This window comes from Gallus gallus, chromosome 13, assembly GCF_016699485.2.
Source record: "Gallus gallus isolate bGalGal1 chromosome 13, bGalGal1.mat.broiler.GRCg7b, whole genome shotgun sequence".
NCBI lineage: Eukaryota > Metazoa > Chordata > Aves > Galliformes > Phasianidae > Gallus > Gallus gallus.
In genome coordinates this window covers 11,974,403-11,991,204 of record NC_052544.1, presented here as the reverse complement: position 1 = coordinate 11,991,204, position 16,802 = coordinate 11,974,403, and the positions used below count along the sequence as shown (strand labels likewise).

Here is a 16,802-nt window from a genome sequence, read left to right as displayed (position 1 = left end):
TAAATGCTCTGCGCTCATGCTCACATCCTTTGTTATACAATTTTGCTGTTGAATGCTTCCAGTTTTCTGCCAACAGGAATGAGCTGAACTGTCCAAATTCAACTGCGAGAGTTTGGTACCAGACTGAGTGCAACTCTGCTCTGTGAGAAGAGCCAGCCTCTGGCTGTCTCGCTGTTAACAGGTGGTTACTATGAGGTTTGTAAGGCATAGTGTTATCACTAGCCAGTTGACCAGAGAAGCTCATTTTCTTAGACTTTCTATCCCAGTATGAACTTTATCCCTATTACTTTTCTTAATGTTTTTGGACAGGTATTGGCCAGAGACTTGTTGTGAATGCTGAGGAACTGATAAGCTTCTTCCCCTCTGGGAGAATGAAGAGTAATTTACAATATCTGCTTCCTCTAGTTATGTCTTGAGGGGAGTTTGCAAGCAGAAAGGGGACCAACTTTTTACATGGTCTAATAGTGGTAGGGCAAGGGGGAATGGCTTTGAACTAAAAGGGGTTATTCGGGTTAGAAGGAGACATGAGATTGAAACATTAGGAAGAAATTCTTTATTCAGAGCATGGTGAGATGCTGGCACTGCTGCCCAGAGCTGTGGGTGCCCCATCCCTGGAGGTGCCCAAGGCCATGGATGGGGCCTTGGGCAGCCTGAATCAGCCCACAGTGGAGGGTTGAGACTGGATGGTCTGTAAGACTCCCTTCAACCCAACCATTCTGTGATTCTATGTTTTATAATTCTTAGGAGTATTGGACTGCCAAGGGAGGTGGCGGAGTCACCAACCCTGGAGGTGTTCAAGGTACATTTAGACATTGTGTTGAGGGACATGACTTAGTGAGAACTATTGGTGATTGGTGGACAGTTGGACTGGGTGATCCTGTGGGTCTTTTCCAACCTTGTTGATTCGAATCAAATGAGTACATAATTATTAATGCATTTTCTTAATAAAACAAAAGAAATGTAAAGAAATACCAACTACCTCTTTGTGCACTAAATAAGTAGCAGTAACTTTTTTTTTTTTTGTTTTGCTGGGCAAATGCATTTGGCACGTCTGTAATTTAAAGTAGTCCTGAGATTTAAAGCATTTTGCAGCCGCTGCTTTTACATTATGCTAAGTTCCATCTCAGAAAGGTGGCTGCAGTTCTCTCCCTTTTCGGTTTTCCAGAGTAACTGACACAACAGTTTCTTTGTTGTTCCTTGGGTGACAGCCCCCCGCAAGCCCTTTTTTTCCAAATTATCCTCTTAGTCTGAAAATACAAAGTGAGCTGGGGTTCTTTCCAAACATACTAATGACAAAGAATGTTCGTGCTCCCAGTCGTCTTTGGTGCAATCTGTTTCAAATGCTGGGATTGATGAGTGTCTCAGAACAGTGTAGGAGGGCTGCCTGAGCGTGACTGAGCCACCAAGTTAATATATATATATATATATAAACTATTAGATTAATTTTCAAATGGAATATAAAAATTCAAGGAAGCTATGGCTGGCCTAAAACAAAAACCGAGCCAACCAAGTTTGTTGTCTGGATTATTAATTGTGCTGGATTTTTTAGCTGTCCTGAGAATGTCACTTTAATCATCCGATGAATCTGAAGCCCGGGTCTCTAGAGATCATATTCTGATCTCTCACATATGGTATATTGCAGCGTTCATTAGACCCGCTGGTCCAGTCACATGGAAACGACGTTCAGACTATTTCTATCCGTATCTGCTACTTTTCTTCCTGAATGTGTCAGTCCCATGATGAGGACAGTGACTCCAGCTGACACAGACACAATTGCTGATTGCAAAGAGAGACACTGCTGTGAAAATAAAGAGAATAGGGTTTTATTTCTGTCATGGCTCAAGCTTCACAAAAAGTCCCTGCCATGCAGGAATAACAATTCCTTTGGGGGAGGAGAGTGCTGAGGTATTTGAAATCATGGGCACTGAGCAGTGGAAAGCAGATGGGTAACCCTGCCGGACTGCACCAGACCTGTGCTTCTTCTAAGAGGAAGGAGAAATGCTCACCATGTCATGAGATACGATTCTCAGCTCAGAGCCCAGCTGGGGATGAAGCTTGTATTCAGGAGCCTGTCTCCAGCCACACGTGCAGAGCAGTCAGGACTACCGGCAGAAAGCAGGTCAAGGGATTCCCAAGCAGCACAGAGTGCTTGTCAGGGGACCCCAAAATGTCACATCCAACTTCTCACCCTGAGCTCTGTTGGGGGAACAGGGGAGTGGGGTGTGAAGTGTTGAGTCAGTACAAATGTCACAGCCAAAGTCTTCAAGAGTCATAGCAACAACAGGAGGAGACACTATGCCAGGAGGTCTGACACGAAGAAAACGCTGTCAGTGCCACCACCTCCAGCTTGGAGATTTATTGACATTAAATTGTGATGTGCCATAAACAGGGGCGATACTAAGCGAGTCTGACTGTCTCAGGGACTAAGTTTTACAACCCGAAGTATGAGCTTTGTCTCCTTCACTGAGATCCTGAGGCATCTTTCTAGCAGCTCCCTCCACCTCATTAAGTGCTCTCTGGAGGAGGGCTGTGACTCGAGGGAGCCCTCCTTGCACAGCATGCTGCTGACTGCTGAGATCAGGTGCAAATATCCACTGGAGAACCTGGTGTATACCATCAGAGCTTAGTTGTGGAGACCTCCTCAGCCACTTCCATCACCTCACTGGGTCACAGCCTGCTCCACCACAGCTTTGGAGGAAACCAGAAACTGCCACAGAGGTGTCCCCAGGTACCAGCTCAACCCTGGTATGCACAGAGATAAACTTCGCTGTAGCTGTCATACGACAGTACTGAACACAGGTGAACCTTTACTGAGATGCCCTCTCAGGGTGGTCTTGGTTTGTTAGGCCAAACCTCGGTTTCCTGCTGGAGTCATTGGTCACAGAGCACTGTGCTGCCATGCAAATATTTGCTTCCTGCTCTATGAATGCGTATGGGGCTGTGATAGGATGCTCAAGCTTTATATATGTAGTAAAGCAGCTCTAAGTGCCAGACATCTGCTGTGCCTGGGGTTGGTGAACCCTTTTCTTCTCACACGATCCCTTGTTCAAATCCTACACTTCTTCCCAAACTTTCAGCAGAGCCCTGGGGTCAGTGTATTTGCACTCCAATGTACCTTCTGCCTATCAGAGATAAAGCAGGTCTGTGGAGCTCAAGGAAAAGCATCTCATGGCCTCAAGCCCTGTTTTTCACACGACACAGGCTGCGTTCACCAACCCACAGGTCTCAAGAAAAGTGCCTTAGTCCAGATAGGCTGCAGCTTATTTCAGGGAAAAGGTGAATTTTAATGGTGTCTCTGACAAACCTTCCGGTCTTTCTGCTCTCATACCCTTTCTCTCTGTTCCTCCAGTCTGCTCACAGTTCTCCAAGGGTGTCTATGCCATCTTTGGATTTTACGAGAGGAGGACCGTCAACATGCTCACGTCTTTCTGTGGGGCTCTCCACGTCTGTTTCATAACACCCAGCTTTCCCGTCGAAACATCCAACCAGTTTGTTCTCCAGCTTCGCCCAGAGCTCCAGGATGCCCTCATCAGTGTCATCGAACACTATAGCTGGCAGAAGTTTGTGTACATTTACGATGCTGACCGGGGTAAGTCATGAGTATCCCAGGAGAGTTAGCAGGCAGTTAAATGCAGTAGTGTAGATAGAGTCTTTGGTTTAAGAATACTTCAATGCAGGTTTCAGGAGATGAAGAGGGTAGCTCACAGAAGAGACTACCCATGCCTTCCCCATTTTCTATTCGTTTCCTAAATATCCATTACTGGCCATTGCTGAAGGTGGGACATTCATCTAGATGAAGCATTAGTCTGAACTCTGGGTTCACAGAGTCACACAAGCAAAATATTTCACTTTAAGAGCGTGGGTTTCAAGTGGGGAAATTGTATTTATGAGGACCCATTTTCAAGTCTGTCCAGCTCAAGGCCACAAAGCCTCACATTTGTGAATGCGATCCAATAGCTGCTAAGGTCAAATGAACCCACAACCTGTGATCATACGTGTGTTGTTTGCAGTTGTAGTTTGGATAACTACAAGCTCCCCATGTTAGTATTAGCTGCCTGCTCAAAATAACCAAGCCTTTGTTAGGTTCTTGGAAAATATCGTCTAGCTTTCTAAATCGTGAGCAAGGCAAGTGAGTCATTGCTTTGTGATTCAGTTTCTGAAGCTCTCACATGCCTCTGAAGCTCCGGGATTGAAGGCTGAGAGCAAAGCAGACTCATAGAGGACAGGACAGAGGTAAGGTCATTCATGGCTCTGCCTAGGAAGTTATCATAAGCTCTTGCAGGGACAGGATGACTTTAAGAGACAAGATGATGTAAAAACATCCCATCCAGCTTTCTGTTGGGTCCAGAGATGGGCAGGCAACAGACCGGCATAGACAGGGCCATCTAGCAGGCTCCAGAGCAGTGCTGACTGTGTGTGCCTCTTCTGGAAGGCTGTGCATGTAACTTAGGCAAGATCCTTTAAAAAATAATGAAATTTTCTGATCAGGTGCCTCAGGGAGATATAGGGATACTAAATATGGTGACGTATTGTGACTGCTGAGGGTGTCCCTAACCCTAGGAGCATAGAGCCTAAACAGATCGAAGGTGAGAAAAGAACTACAGCCCAGAGAAATGAAGAGATTTGGGTAGTAACAGAGAAGAAGATAGGATTAGAGCTATTATCTGAATCCCACAGCAGGATCTGACCAATGGGACTGATCTACTGATTACAAAGAAAAACTAGGCCCAGAATCATCTTGTCTTCCTGTGCAGAAAAGGCAGAAATCATTAATTCTAGCCCAGCTGTGTGTGACCAAAATACTAGCTTATTATCTGGATGCTGGGGTTCTTCTGGGCTCTTGCACTGTTGTATCCAGCCCAGCTTGGGACAGTTACACAGGCTGTCAGCACAGAAAAAAATGCACAGCTACGTCCTGGCTCTCCCTCTATTGTCCTGCTCTCTTCCCATCACAGGGCTGTCAGTCCTACAGAAAGTGCTGGACACTGCAGCCGAGAAGAACTGGCAGGTGACAGCTGTCAACATCCTGACGACAACAGAAGAGGGCTACCGCGTGCTGTTCCAGGAGCTGCAGAAGAAGAAGGAGAGGCTGGTGGTGGTGGACTGCGAATCCGAGCGGCTGAACATCATCCTTAGCAAGGTCGTGTCAGCGTGGGTCTCCTGGGAGGGGCCTGCATGCAGAATGGGGAGGGTTGTTTTTCTCGGAGTTGTTTTTCTTCCCATTCTGATGCGATCCGTGTCTCATCACAGTTCGTCATGGATTTGGTGTGTGTGCACTGCAGGCATTTCTCCTTTGTGTTGCTTAGGAAAGCGTAAAGCCATAAAAGTACTGTGAGCTCCTGTGTATTTGTGCTGCGTGAGCTCTGTGTCTCCATGTCCCCTACTTGTCTGGTTCACATTCTGAGCACTGTAACCCCCTTACTTCCCCAGTGAGAAGTTTGTTTTGTGCTAGCTGCTCCAAGCAGTGCACACAGGACGTGGCACTTCGTTACCCTGCTGAGTTTTCTCAGGTTTTCCCAATCCCTATGAATTGGAGTGGAAGTGTGAACCTGCACTGCCAGACTCCGGGTGTGCAGGATCAGGCATTCCCAGATCCCATCGTGGTAGAATCATAGATTATCCTGAGTTGGAAGGGACCCACAGGGATCATGGAGTCCAACCCCTGGCTTCATACAGGACCAGCCAATATTCCAACCCTGTGTCTGAGTATGTTGTCCAAACACTCTTAGGCAGGATATGTAACAGAGGACTCAGCAGCTCTGATTATGTGCCTTGCCTCAGCTACAGCCAAGGCCTTCCCACTGCTGCAAATCCCATTCTGCACGGTTTAGGAAGGGCTCAGCAGTGCCAAGCAGCCGGCATGCCATGTCTCCTGCTGTCTGTCATACCTCTTATAACCAGCTCACTCCCCTCGTGCTTCACACGTCGGTCTGTCTAAGCTACCTGTCATCTCTTGTCTCACACTTCAGCTGCTCGCTGTCTGGGGCAGGGACTGCCATGTCATCAGCTGCTCAGCTCAGCAACGACCACAATCCATCCTTGTTGGGTGTCTCCAAGAGCTACTAAGTGATAAATCATAACAAAGCAGGTAGCAGGTTTTAACCTCGAAGTAAAGGTCACACCGGAGAGGGACCGGGTGATTCTTGGGGGCAAAGTATTCCCCCTGACCATGGAGCAGGTGCAGTTGATCACAGGATCTAGGCAGTGAATTTGCTTTTTTTTTATTTTTATTTTTTTGCAAGCTTTTCTGTAGGGTGTATCAGATTTCTAGGGTTAATGATGTTGCCTCTGTTGCCTCTTTAAATCTGGTTTGTCCAATAGAAAGCTAAGTCCTGCAGACAGACATCATCTAGTTTACCTAATGTGAATGGGAAAAGAAGTCTGTATTGCAAACTTCTTCACATAACAGGAGCAGGAGATAAACCTACATCTAACTCAAGTTATTTGCAAGAACACTAAAAAAAAAAAAAAAAAAAAAGCAAAAAAAAATTGTAATGACATTAAAAGTATGTATTTCCAGGTAAATTAGATGATGTTATGCCTTCGTAAGTGAAAGACAGAGCAATTCCAACAGTGCTGTGCCCAGGGGTAGCTCTCTGCTAGGGACAGGGCTGCTGTAAGTTGTTTTTAACCTGTGTGATTCATTTATATCCTTGTTAGACTTCTTGTGCTGAGTCCACAGGGATTTCTGGAGCAGAGGTAGCCACAGCAGTGTAAGCAGGGGGTGCCAGGTCTTTCACAACACACAGATGACCAAAGAGGGACAGAGTTTGTGTTCTGCTCTCCTAGCTCAGTGCACCAGCATGTCTGTGTGGCAGTCCCTGGTCTGTTTGCTCTGCCTCTCGGAGCTTCTGAGGTGCTCAGAGAGCTGTCTCAGCCTCTCAGGGATGGTTTGATGCATTTATCTTTCTCCCTGACATGCCTGTCTCTGTCTTTCTCTGGCTGTGGATTTGCACTCCCCAGTGAGCAGAAAAGCTGAGGCTGCCTGTTCAGTCCCTGACATACGCACACACATTTCGTTTCTTTTCCACATCACATGCACAAAACACAAAGAGCCACCACTGACTCTGGCATGGTGTTCCTCGTGCCTTGAGATTACAGCTACAGAAGGAGGCAATAGTCACAACATTCATGGAAAATGACCTGATTTCATTCTCCTCCGTGCCCAGGTCTCATGGGCATGGTTTATCTTTGCTGAGGTAGCTGTCGTTCATGAGCCAGGCTTCAGTTCTGGGCGGGATATCACAGGGCTGCACCGTGTAGCCTTAATAGGATAAATAAGCGGTGGGTTGCATTACATCAAAGCACTATATTGTTTCTTCCCTGTCACTCATTAAAATGAATAACTGGAGCTTCTCCTTTGCTACTGTTTCACTCTGAGAGGATTTCTCTCTAATAGATGTCAAACTGGCCCATTGAGAAGTGGGTAATGAAACCTAGGTGGCCCAAGTGAGCTATCAGCATGCAGCCCGGCACAGCCTCTCACCACATTCAGCCTAAGTGATAAATGCTATTATAACCTCAGCTTGCTACCACCGTCCAGACACATTAGGACTGAGCAAGCATTTTAAAATAAATTAAGATCACAAATAACTGTGTAAAGCACAGGAAGCAAGCCTCATAATTCAGGTGGATGGGCTGCAAGATTAACAGCTCGGCAAAGGCTGGTCGGCAGTCCTCTTGGGTTCATCGACTCTGACACCTAATGAAATAACAAAGAGAGAGTTTGGGCAGAAGGAGCCAATGGCATCTATTGTTGACACTGGAGAAACAGGGAATTGGATCATAATTCTTAGGCATCCCAGTACCCCAGAGAAGCTCTTTTCTCCCACGAGTTCAGTCACAGTTGATAAATGGAGAGGACAAGTCGGGCCTGCTTTTGCTTCTCAGATTTGGCAGTGGAACATGCTCCAATGGAAAACTACCAATAGCAGAAGCACATATCTTGTAGCCTTGGGTATAAAGAGGGTTTGGGGTTTTTTTCTGAGTGCTCCAAACTTCTCCAGTAGAAGTTTATATATACAGTATATATATTGTATATAATATATATACATGTATGTATTTATTATATACATGTATATGTATGTATTATATGTATGTATTATATACTATATATATATATATATAGTAGTATATATATATAGTAGCCATTCTGAGACAGCCTATGGGGAGAACCACAGGACAGTGAAGCTGGTGGAGCTGAGATTAGTCATGTTAGATGCTAAAGGAAGTCTTCATTGGAGTTAATTGCAATTACATTAACACTGCACATTAACACTGGGAACCAGAGTTTTAATGCACATACAAGAGCACTTCATCAGAGAAAGACTAAGGCAGATGATCCAGTTGCACAGAGTATGTGTCAGCTTACATCATTCAGAGATCCCTTAATTCTTGTTGACAGTAAGCTTGGAATGCAGTCCCATGGGAAGGATCACTTCACACATGCATGTCCTTGTCTTTAGTGCTTCCCAAACACCTGCTACCAGCCTGGTATCAGGGAGGAATCCTGCAGACTGATCTCTGGTTCAGTCCAGCATGACAGGCCTTCAGTCACTGCTCTGGCAATAAGGATCTTTTTGGCCTCAGCTCTACCATTCCTGCAGACTGCCTCAGCACTGGCAGTGCAGGCAGTAGTTCAGAATCAATTTATGTGGCAATAGAAATAAAGGGATAGTGTTGCCAGCAAAGAAACATTATGGAAACAGCGAAGTTCCATCAGAAACTGGTAATTCTTAGGTGTTGCTGTTGTTCTAACATCTGTATGAGTTTTGAGGACACGGATTGGATAAGAACAGATGATACCTGGTTCTAATGAACAGGTAAGAATTTAAAAGTGCAGCTGGAAATCAGCAGAGAGCAATTCCAATGGAAACACAGAATGTTATCTGGGGGCTGTCTGATCTGTGACTCCCTGCCCCATAATCACAGGCGACCTCGTACGGATGTTGCCTTTCCACCTCAACATGAAAACATTCCCAGCTACCATAGAAACTTTCAAGCATTACAGATCTGTAAGCAGTTGTGTGGATAAAAGAGAAAATATATATATATATATAACTGTTGGCATCAGGGAGAATGAAGTGTGGCAAAGAGCATATGTTGCAACACCGTGGATATGAAGTTATAAATAATCCCAATGAACATGCAGGGGGAATCCTCTGCTGAGCAACTTGCTCAGGCAGCTTTGTTCTGGAGATGCGGTTTGAAGCTGCCCCAGCGCACTAAAGGAGAGCAGCTGCTCTAATATAGCTTAAACCCCCTGACATCTCGCCCAGCTACGTGTCTGCAGCAGGGACTACAGGCCGACGAATGTGCAAAATAGCTCTTCTAGTTTTGCTCCGTGCTTCAGCTGTGCTCACAGGACAAATGGGCTCCAGCATTCCACTTTGTTCCTCCAGCTTTTGAAATACATTGTTTAATCTTTTTGTAAAAAATAGCACTGTTTTTTTTTTTTTTTTCTTTTTTCTTTTCTGTGAGCCTGTGGAAAACATGTTGGTTCAGATAATTTACTCTCATTGCCTTTAGAATCTACTTGGAAATCTTATACAGTCTTAATTTCAGACTTGTTTCTCAAGACCTGTCCTTCCTTTAACAAGGCTGTGAATTTTGCGTTGTCTTCCTGTTCATCTTTGAATGGTACCATTGGAAATTGAAAAGTGGTAGAAAAGGGAGATAAATGGAGCTCTACTTCCTTTGTTGGCCTCTGCTAAACATCCTTGGTTTCTCTCTTGCAGATCATCAAGCTTGAAAAAAATGGGAATGGGTACCACTACATTTTGGCAAACATGGTGAGTTGAGTACTGCTTATTTTACTTCCCCTCCTTGATGTTTTCATTGTTATCTCATATATTGCAAAGCATAGTATTTGCTGAGTTGGAAGCCATTTTAACTCACCTTTTGGGTAGAAGAATTATCAGAGCCCTTTTGTGGTATGCTGCTTGTGGTGCTTTTGGTCTTAAGCCAGCAAGACTATTTCTGGGGCATCTCCAGTGTTGCTAGGCATTTTTGGCCTCCAGATTCGATCTATGCCTTCTCAAAGCCAATTAAGCCAACTGTCAATGAGTGCCTGTTGTGATAATGACTTTTTTTGCATGGTGTGAGCACCTGAGCTTCTGGCATTGCTCTTCTAGCTTGTTTCAGTTGGGTCACCAAGAAGCTGTTCAGTATTGGTAACAAGTTCGGTTTTCTAGCTGCTTTCAACATCATTTTGATATACCCCAGGTGAAGTGTTTCACAGCCACTCTGAGAGCCCCATGCTTGTTAATGATGATGTACCAAGATCCCTCTGACCTTCCAGTAAGCAGAAAATATGTGACTGTCACATCCCGTGTTCTTTGTTGGTCCATTACAGTGACTGTTCCGCAGCTTTGTGCTAAATCAAATCTGACTGTCGTGGTTCTGAGGAAACCATGGGATTTAAGGATTCCTTTAAGGAATGGGTTGTTCCTTTACTGCTGAGGTATTGCCTGAAAGCAGAGCTGTGCTGTGCAGCAGAGCCATAACTCTGGAGCAGTGTGCTGTCTTTTCCTAGGAGGCTGGAAATTGCTTATGGAGGGTTGGAAAGAAATAAGAGGAATAGCCACAGTCCATAGAGCAGTTGGAGGACTTCTGTAGCCCAGCTCCTGCCCTTTCCATCCAGGAGGACACTCAGGCGCTGGTCCTGCTCTCCAAGAGCCGGGGATCTGAGGGGTCTTCTCTCCCCAGGCCTGGTCCCACCTGTGCCACGTCTGCAGGGCACAATGTCCACATGCAGTCTAGAGCTGTTCTCTCCTGCAGCTGCATCTGAGAGGCTCCACATCAGGGCTGGGATAATTAAACTTTTAACTACCAATTAGCCAAGCAGTTGCTGCAGTTCTCCTTCTCTTTGTCCCAAGATAACTCTGTAATTTACAAGACAAAAATGGACACATAATTACCCTGCAATGCCCTTATACTGACCCTGCACTTCTGAGCTGGTTGCCTACCATGTAATTACAAAGTTAAAAATGTTGCATTGTGCAGGGGAGACATGCAAACCAGAGAGCTGCCTGTAACTCCAGGGGCTAATTTAAAAAATATACTATTTTCTGTAACCCCCGTCCTGGCACTCAGATGGTTATGAAAGTCCTTTCATTAGAGTTAAGCAGGGAAGCTCTCCAAAGTAGCTGCTGTGGGCTTTTGTGCATACCCATGCAGAAGGGTAATGAGAATGATGTCACCTCTTCTCTCTGCCTTGTCTCATAGGGATAAATACGTTAAAAGCATGAGGTGGTCTGATACTCAGGCAATGGAGTCAGGAAGGGCACTTCCCTCTGACTTAGAGTACTGCTGTCTCCCACTTTCAGCCTGAGAAAGCAGACTTGTCCAATCTTTAATTTGTTTCCTTAGCCCTTGCACAAATGCTGAGAGGACAGAGCTCGCTAGAAGAGGGCTGCATACTCAGCCAGCATAGGTTATACATTATTAACTCAGAGCAAAAGGCTGTTCATATGTCCAGGCCCTTCACAAGGAGGCTGCCTTCCAGACACAGCTCTGCGGGGACTGCTCTGGGTCTCTGTGGTGACAAGGTCTGACAGGGCCCCAGAAGGTGCTGCTATTGACTGTGCTTCTCGAGATGGAAAAGACCCTTTCAAGGACAGAAGAAGCTTTGTGGTTCTGCACAGGGGCATGTTCAGGCACTAGAGCCGAGTCAGTGCCTGCGATGTGCTGCAGCCAGCACAGAGCTGCTCACCACTCAGGTCTGCGAGGAGGGTGGCAGAACAGCTGCGATGATCCTCTGAGACTGTTGTGGTGCTGAGGCAGAGCAGCAGCCCTCCCCATGCAGAGATGACCAGGGAAGTTACTGTTGTCAATATTCTCATTCAGAACTATATGAAACCAGACAAACAGCAGCAGCACACTACTGTCCCGTTACTGCCACTCCAAATTGGTGTTGCTTCAGGAGCACTAAGCAAGTGAGTTTGTAAGGAAATGCAAAAAATCATTCATGGGCGTATTTGAAGATGAAGAGATTCCCTCTCTGGTCACAGACAATTCATGAACAAAGAGGAACTGGCTTGCATTAATCACTGCTCGTTTGCCCAGCGGTTGCTGTCGAGTAAGCTGTAGTAAAGACCAAGCAGAATTTGACAAGTAGCAGCAAATGAAAGCTAGCATTTCCCAGCAGGAGCAGCTTCCTTTTTTTTTTCAGTGAAATTGCTGTTGCCGAGGTGAGACAATAATATTTCTATGTTCACAAACAAAATGAAACCATTCTGCACCTCAGGCCATGGGCAAACATCCTTCTCCATGTCTGCTCTGCCTGTCAAAGACACAGCCAGCCTGCTCAGCTCTGCCCATCCCATGAAGGTCTGCCTCCGATGCTGCTAAGGGAACATTCATGTGAACATTCCTGCCTCTCCATGGGGCAGATCTGTCTCTATCTGTGCTTTTTGCAGACTCACGAAAACCAGAGTTACTCACCCAGTGCCAATGAGATACCTCAGGTAGCATTCACCAGCTGGTTATTTGTCAGGTGTATCAGCACAGGCTGGTTGCATTCGTCTCTCTCTCTTTTTTCCTCTTTTTATTTCTTCTTTTTACAAGTCAAAGGGGTTTGGCAACTTAAAGAAGTGTTTGTTTTCATGGGTCGTATTTTCCTAAGCTTTGTTCTCAGCTTTTGAAAGCACCGTCTAACAACCACAAAGAAAAAGAATACAGTCAATACTGTCAGAGCTGCAAGCTTAGAAACTTCTGGGGTTTCTTTCTTTTGATGTTACAGACTCTTTCACCATAACCTTGCCTTCATGTCTCTGTTTATCCTGTGCCAGGGAGGTGGGCTGACTACTGCCCATAGTGGGAGAACATCGGCTCCCTTGGGCAGAGGAAAATTTTTGTCTTAAAATAAGTGACCTCTGTGTGACCTGTCTTTAAAAGAGAAGAATTAAGGACAGCTGCCACACAGTGCTTGAGCCTTTCCTTTTCTTGGCACATTAGTCCAGTTTTTTTCTTTTAGCAAATGCTCTTCTTTGAAGTTGAATAGATAAGTGCATGAGATTGCTGATGTGAGGGGTAGCAAAGAAGAGTAAAGATAGGAACAGAGGTGATTAGTAGAGGTAAGCACTTTTTCCTGTGCCATTTTGTATTTATATATGTGAGTGCTGAGTCCAGCCATGAACAGTGTTTCACTTTGCAAATAGCAGAGATGGATTTGAAGGGCACCAACACAGCAGCTTCGACAACAGAGAGCCCCTTGTGGGAGCCAGGCAAAGCCTGCTGGTTTGCTTTGTGTCCCCTCTGTTTTCAGTGTGCCTCTTCACATCAATTTTTTTTACCTCCAGAAAGTGGCTGAAGGTGCAACTGAGGTCAGCAGTGCTCAGGTTTGCATCTGTAACAGATCTGAAAGTGTTTTGTGGGAATCGGAAGGATGTGTACAGCACCAGCATTTTGTGCTGGTAGGATCTCAGGATGCCTGGGCATGCAAAACTGCTATTCTAATGTTGGAAAGAGGTGTCCTAAGTTATTTGTAAGTCTCTAAAATTATACCAGTTAGACCCTGCTGCAGGTAGACTCACCAGAAGTCTTGGTTTTCCGGCTTCACTTCCAATCAGATTTTTCTGTTCCAATTCGAGATTACTAAACAGAAGAAACTCCAGTAACATTATCTCATCGGAGCTATTGATAGAGGAAGTCACAGGAGCACCCTGAATTAATTTTTGTTTGAATTAGACTGTCTCATGTAACAGAAAATTGTCTAGTTTTGATATAAAAATTGCCCACAGAGGACAATATGAGCTGCAGCCTTTGGAAGGATTTTTGCAGCAGCTAATGAGGGCTCAAAAGCACGAGTGACTTACAGCAGCTTAAAAAAATCACTGAGCTTCAGGTGAGTAATGAACGGATATATCACAGCTGTTGGAAATAAGGATGTGTTTGCTTAAATCATAGAAGAGAAAAGTTGTTAAACTAAGAGGTTTCTCAGCCATTTGCTGTCGTCTAATCCATTACCCAGCTCAGCTGGCAAGGGGTGACATGTAAATCCATAACAGCTTCCTCTTGGTGACTTCATCGATGCTTATTTCTGGTCTGAACTTGCCTAGCTTTGCCTTCCTCCATCAGATTTATGCTTTTGTTTGTTGGACTAGATATTCCATTACTGAAGTTTTGGTCCTTGTAAACTGTGATCGGGTCAACCCTTAATCATATCTGTGATTGAAGTCCTGGAATCTGTCACTATGCAGCATGTCTCCCAAGCTTTTAAATCAGTTGCTGCTCTGAAAGGTCTCTAAAGAGCAAATGTTTGCCTAAAGTGGCTGCACTGAGCCTTCCAGAAAGATCTGCACAATCACTTGTACCCACAAAGTGGATACCAGGCTTCAGGTCTGAAACCCTGTCTGGCACTGCCCCATCCTCCCGTCATTATTTTCCCTTTCTTCTTTGCCTCCATGTTATAGTGAGGATTCTCATGTTTTACTGCTACAATGAAATTTGACATATTCATAATTCTGCAGAAGAGAAGTTCTCTCCTGTTGAAGGCACACTGGAACGAAACTGAAGCAGATGGGCTCTTTTTTGATGTACTCTCCTTATTAATACAAAGTGATGGGAGTGAGGAATGATACTTTACTGGACAAGTCAAGCTTGAAGATAATTTGGTATATTAGAGATGCTCCATCTGGAAATGCTTGACTTCCTGCTCCCTGCAGAATGACACCAGCATACCTTGGAATGACGGGGGTCACTTCGCATTCACTTGACTGATCCACAGTCATTCAGAAGCAGTTGTTTTCTTTTTGCAAATGTTCCTTAGAATCATAAAGTCTGGTAGCAGAAGGCAGTCTGGCATTGTAGACCATGCAGGGATTGCATCTAAAGAGAACTGGACCGGTTTTTCATTGCTGCCACACATTTCTGGGTGAGTTTGGGTGAACTGTTTGAACAGTTTTTGCTTAAGAAGGGATAATTCAGTATAGGATTCAAGTGTGAAAGGAAAAAAAAAAAAAGAGAAGAGAAAAAGCAAAGAGAAGAGAAAGATGATATGCAGAGAACTGGATGGTGCTGACAGGTCTGAGGGCCGTCATGCAGGTGGGAGACTTTCTTCCACCGTCTGACAGCAATCTGCGCTGCCCACTCACTGCCCTGGCTCCTGGTGATGCTCGGGGTATAAATAAGGAGCTGGCTAATTTCTGGGGACTTTCTTTTCAAGGCAGATCTTTCCTGGACCAGTTAATCAAGATGGATTCATGAGACACATTTCAAGTCATCAGTCTTCCTGCATTATGCATTTCCTTTGATGACTGAGCTCACACACAGTGGAGAGGAATATAAATGTGTGACTTGCTGACATCTCTCCCAGGAAGCAAGGCAGTGAATGGGACAGTAAAACAACCTTTGGCTGAAAAATGGTTTCAGTTTAAGCATGGCATAAAGAACAGACGAAGCAAAGAAAACAATACGAGGAAAGAATGCTTCCCAGCACTGCTCTGTTTTCTATTTGAAGACTTGAAGGTCTTTAGCAGCTGCCTATGTTATTTACTAACAGCAGGGCTCCTCCATGCAATCGCTTTGTGAGGTTCATTAATGCAGAGAGAACAGTCCATAGCATGGACTAAAGAGCAACTTCCCTGCACTGAACCGAGCCTGGCTGCTGTGGGAGCCGTGCTGCAGATGCTGTGAATCAGGGCAGGCATGGAGGAGGGCAGCCGTCAGTGTGGACGGGTCCAGATCCTTGTGATTTATTGTCAGACTCCTGATTTGATGGCGTGCAGAGAAAGCTGGGCATTTTCCCAGCGCACACAAGGCAGAAGGCCACACTTTGATTTACAGAGATGACTTTGCAAAGTGAATTTAAATAAAAGGGACAGCTAAGGCTGCTGGAGGGCAGGGGTGAGCTTGCTGCTGCTGCTGCATCCCTTCCAGTGTAGTTTTGATGGTCCCAAAGAGAACTGTGCTTGCAGGAGTGTTGCTTCCCTTGTGTGCCCATGGGGATCCCGGGGAGCTCTGTGTTCCCCTGGGTGCTGCTCTGCCCACCCGCCCCAGCTGTGGGCACAGCACATGGCTGGGCATGAGCTGCTGCATTGCTCTACCTGTGATTCTGCTGTTCCTTTTCCTTTCCAGGGCACCAGCAGTGCTAAGAGGGAGAGGCCACATACCTGCTTGTCCCACAGATACATCACGAGTGGTCCATGTCTAAAGATCCCAAAGAAAATCACATTTCTGTGAATTCTGGGCTGTAGCTTGTTTCTCTGCACAGCCCAGTGCTCCAGATATGGCTGCAAAGACAGCTTTTGACAGTATTTTTTGGAAAGGTTTTGGCTGAGAACATCCCATACAGAACCTCATTCCAGCCCTCTTCACTTCTTGCTGTATTTGATTTGATGGCAAAGGGAAGCATTTCTGTGCTGATTCTTTTCCAAATGGGTCGATACCAACCACACTGCTGCAAGCACGTCTGCTGCCCCACAGCAGTGGGCTGCAGTCTCTCCTTAGTCACTTTCTGATGTCAGACAGACTTTCTCAGTAAAGGAAGAGTGATTCACTTTATATCTTCTTTCCCTTAGAACTTCCTGGCAGTGAGACTTTCCATAATTAATATTTGTGCTGCCCTGGCCAGGGCTGGATGCAATATGAGCACATGCATGGTGTGCAGGCACAGGCAGGCACGTGGGTGACACAGTGGGGCTGCTGCAGCCCTCAGGTTCCCCAGAAGTCTCTCCCTGATGTCCTCATGGAGCTGAACCATGCATTAATATTAGTGATGTTATGTTGTGTTTATTGCTTAGGTAGTGCCATTGTGCTCTGCAAAGTCCACTGGCAGTTAGGCAATGGGTGATGACTTATCA

General features: G+C 45.5%; 1 protein-coding gene across 4 annotated transcripts in view; it reads left to right on the top strand.

The window, feature by feature from the left end:
* The window catches only part of GRIA1 (glutamate ionotropic receptor AMPA type subunit 1), a 109,912-nt gene that overhangs the window by 46,355 nt on the left and 46,755 nt on the right, over positions 1-16,802 (top strand). For all 4 annotated transcript variants that reach the window (XR_003077528.3, XR_003077527.3, XM_015293755.4 and 1 more), the window contains exons 3-5: positions 3,350-3,589; positions 4,956-5,140; positions 9,738-9,791. Coding sequence is in view for 2 of the 4 variants with exons in the window: in XM_015293755.4 (XP_015149241.1) it covers positions 3,350-3,589; positions 4,956-5,140; positions 9,738-9,791 (479 nt within the window). In the remaining 2 variants the exon portion in view is untranslated. The remainder of the gene's footprint in view (positions 1-3,349; positions 3,590-4,955; positions 5,141-9,737; positions 9,792-16,802) is intronic.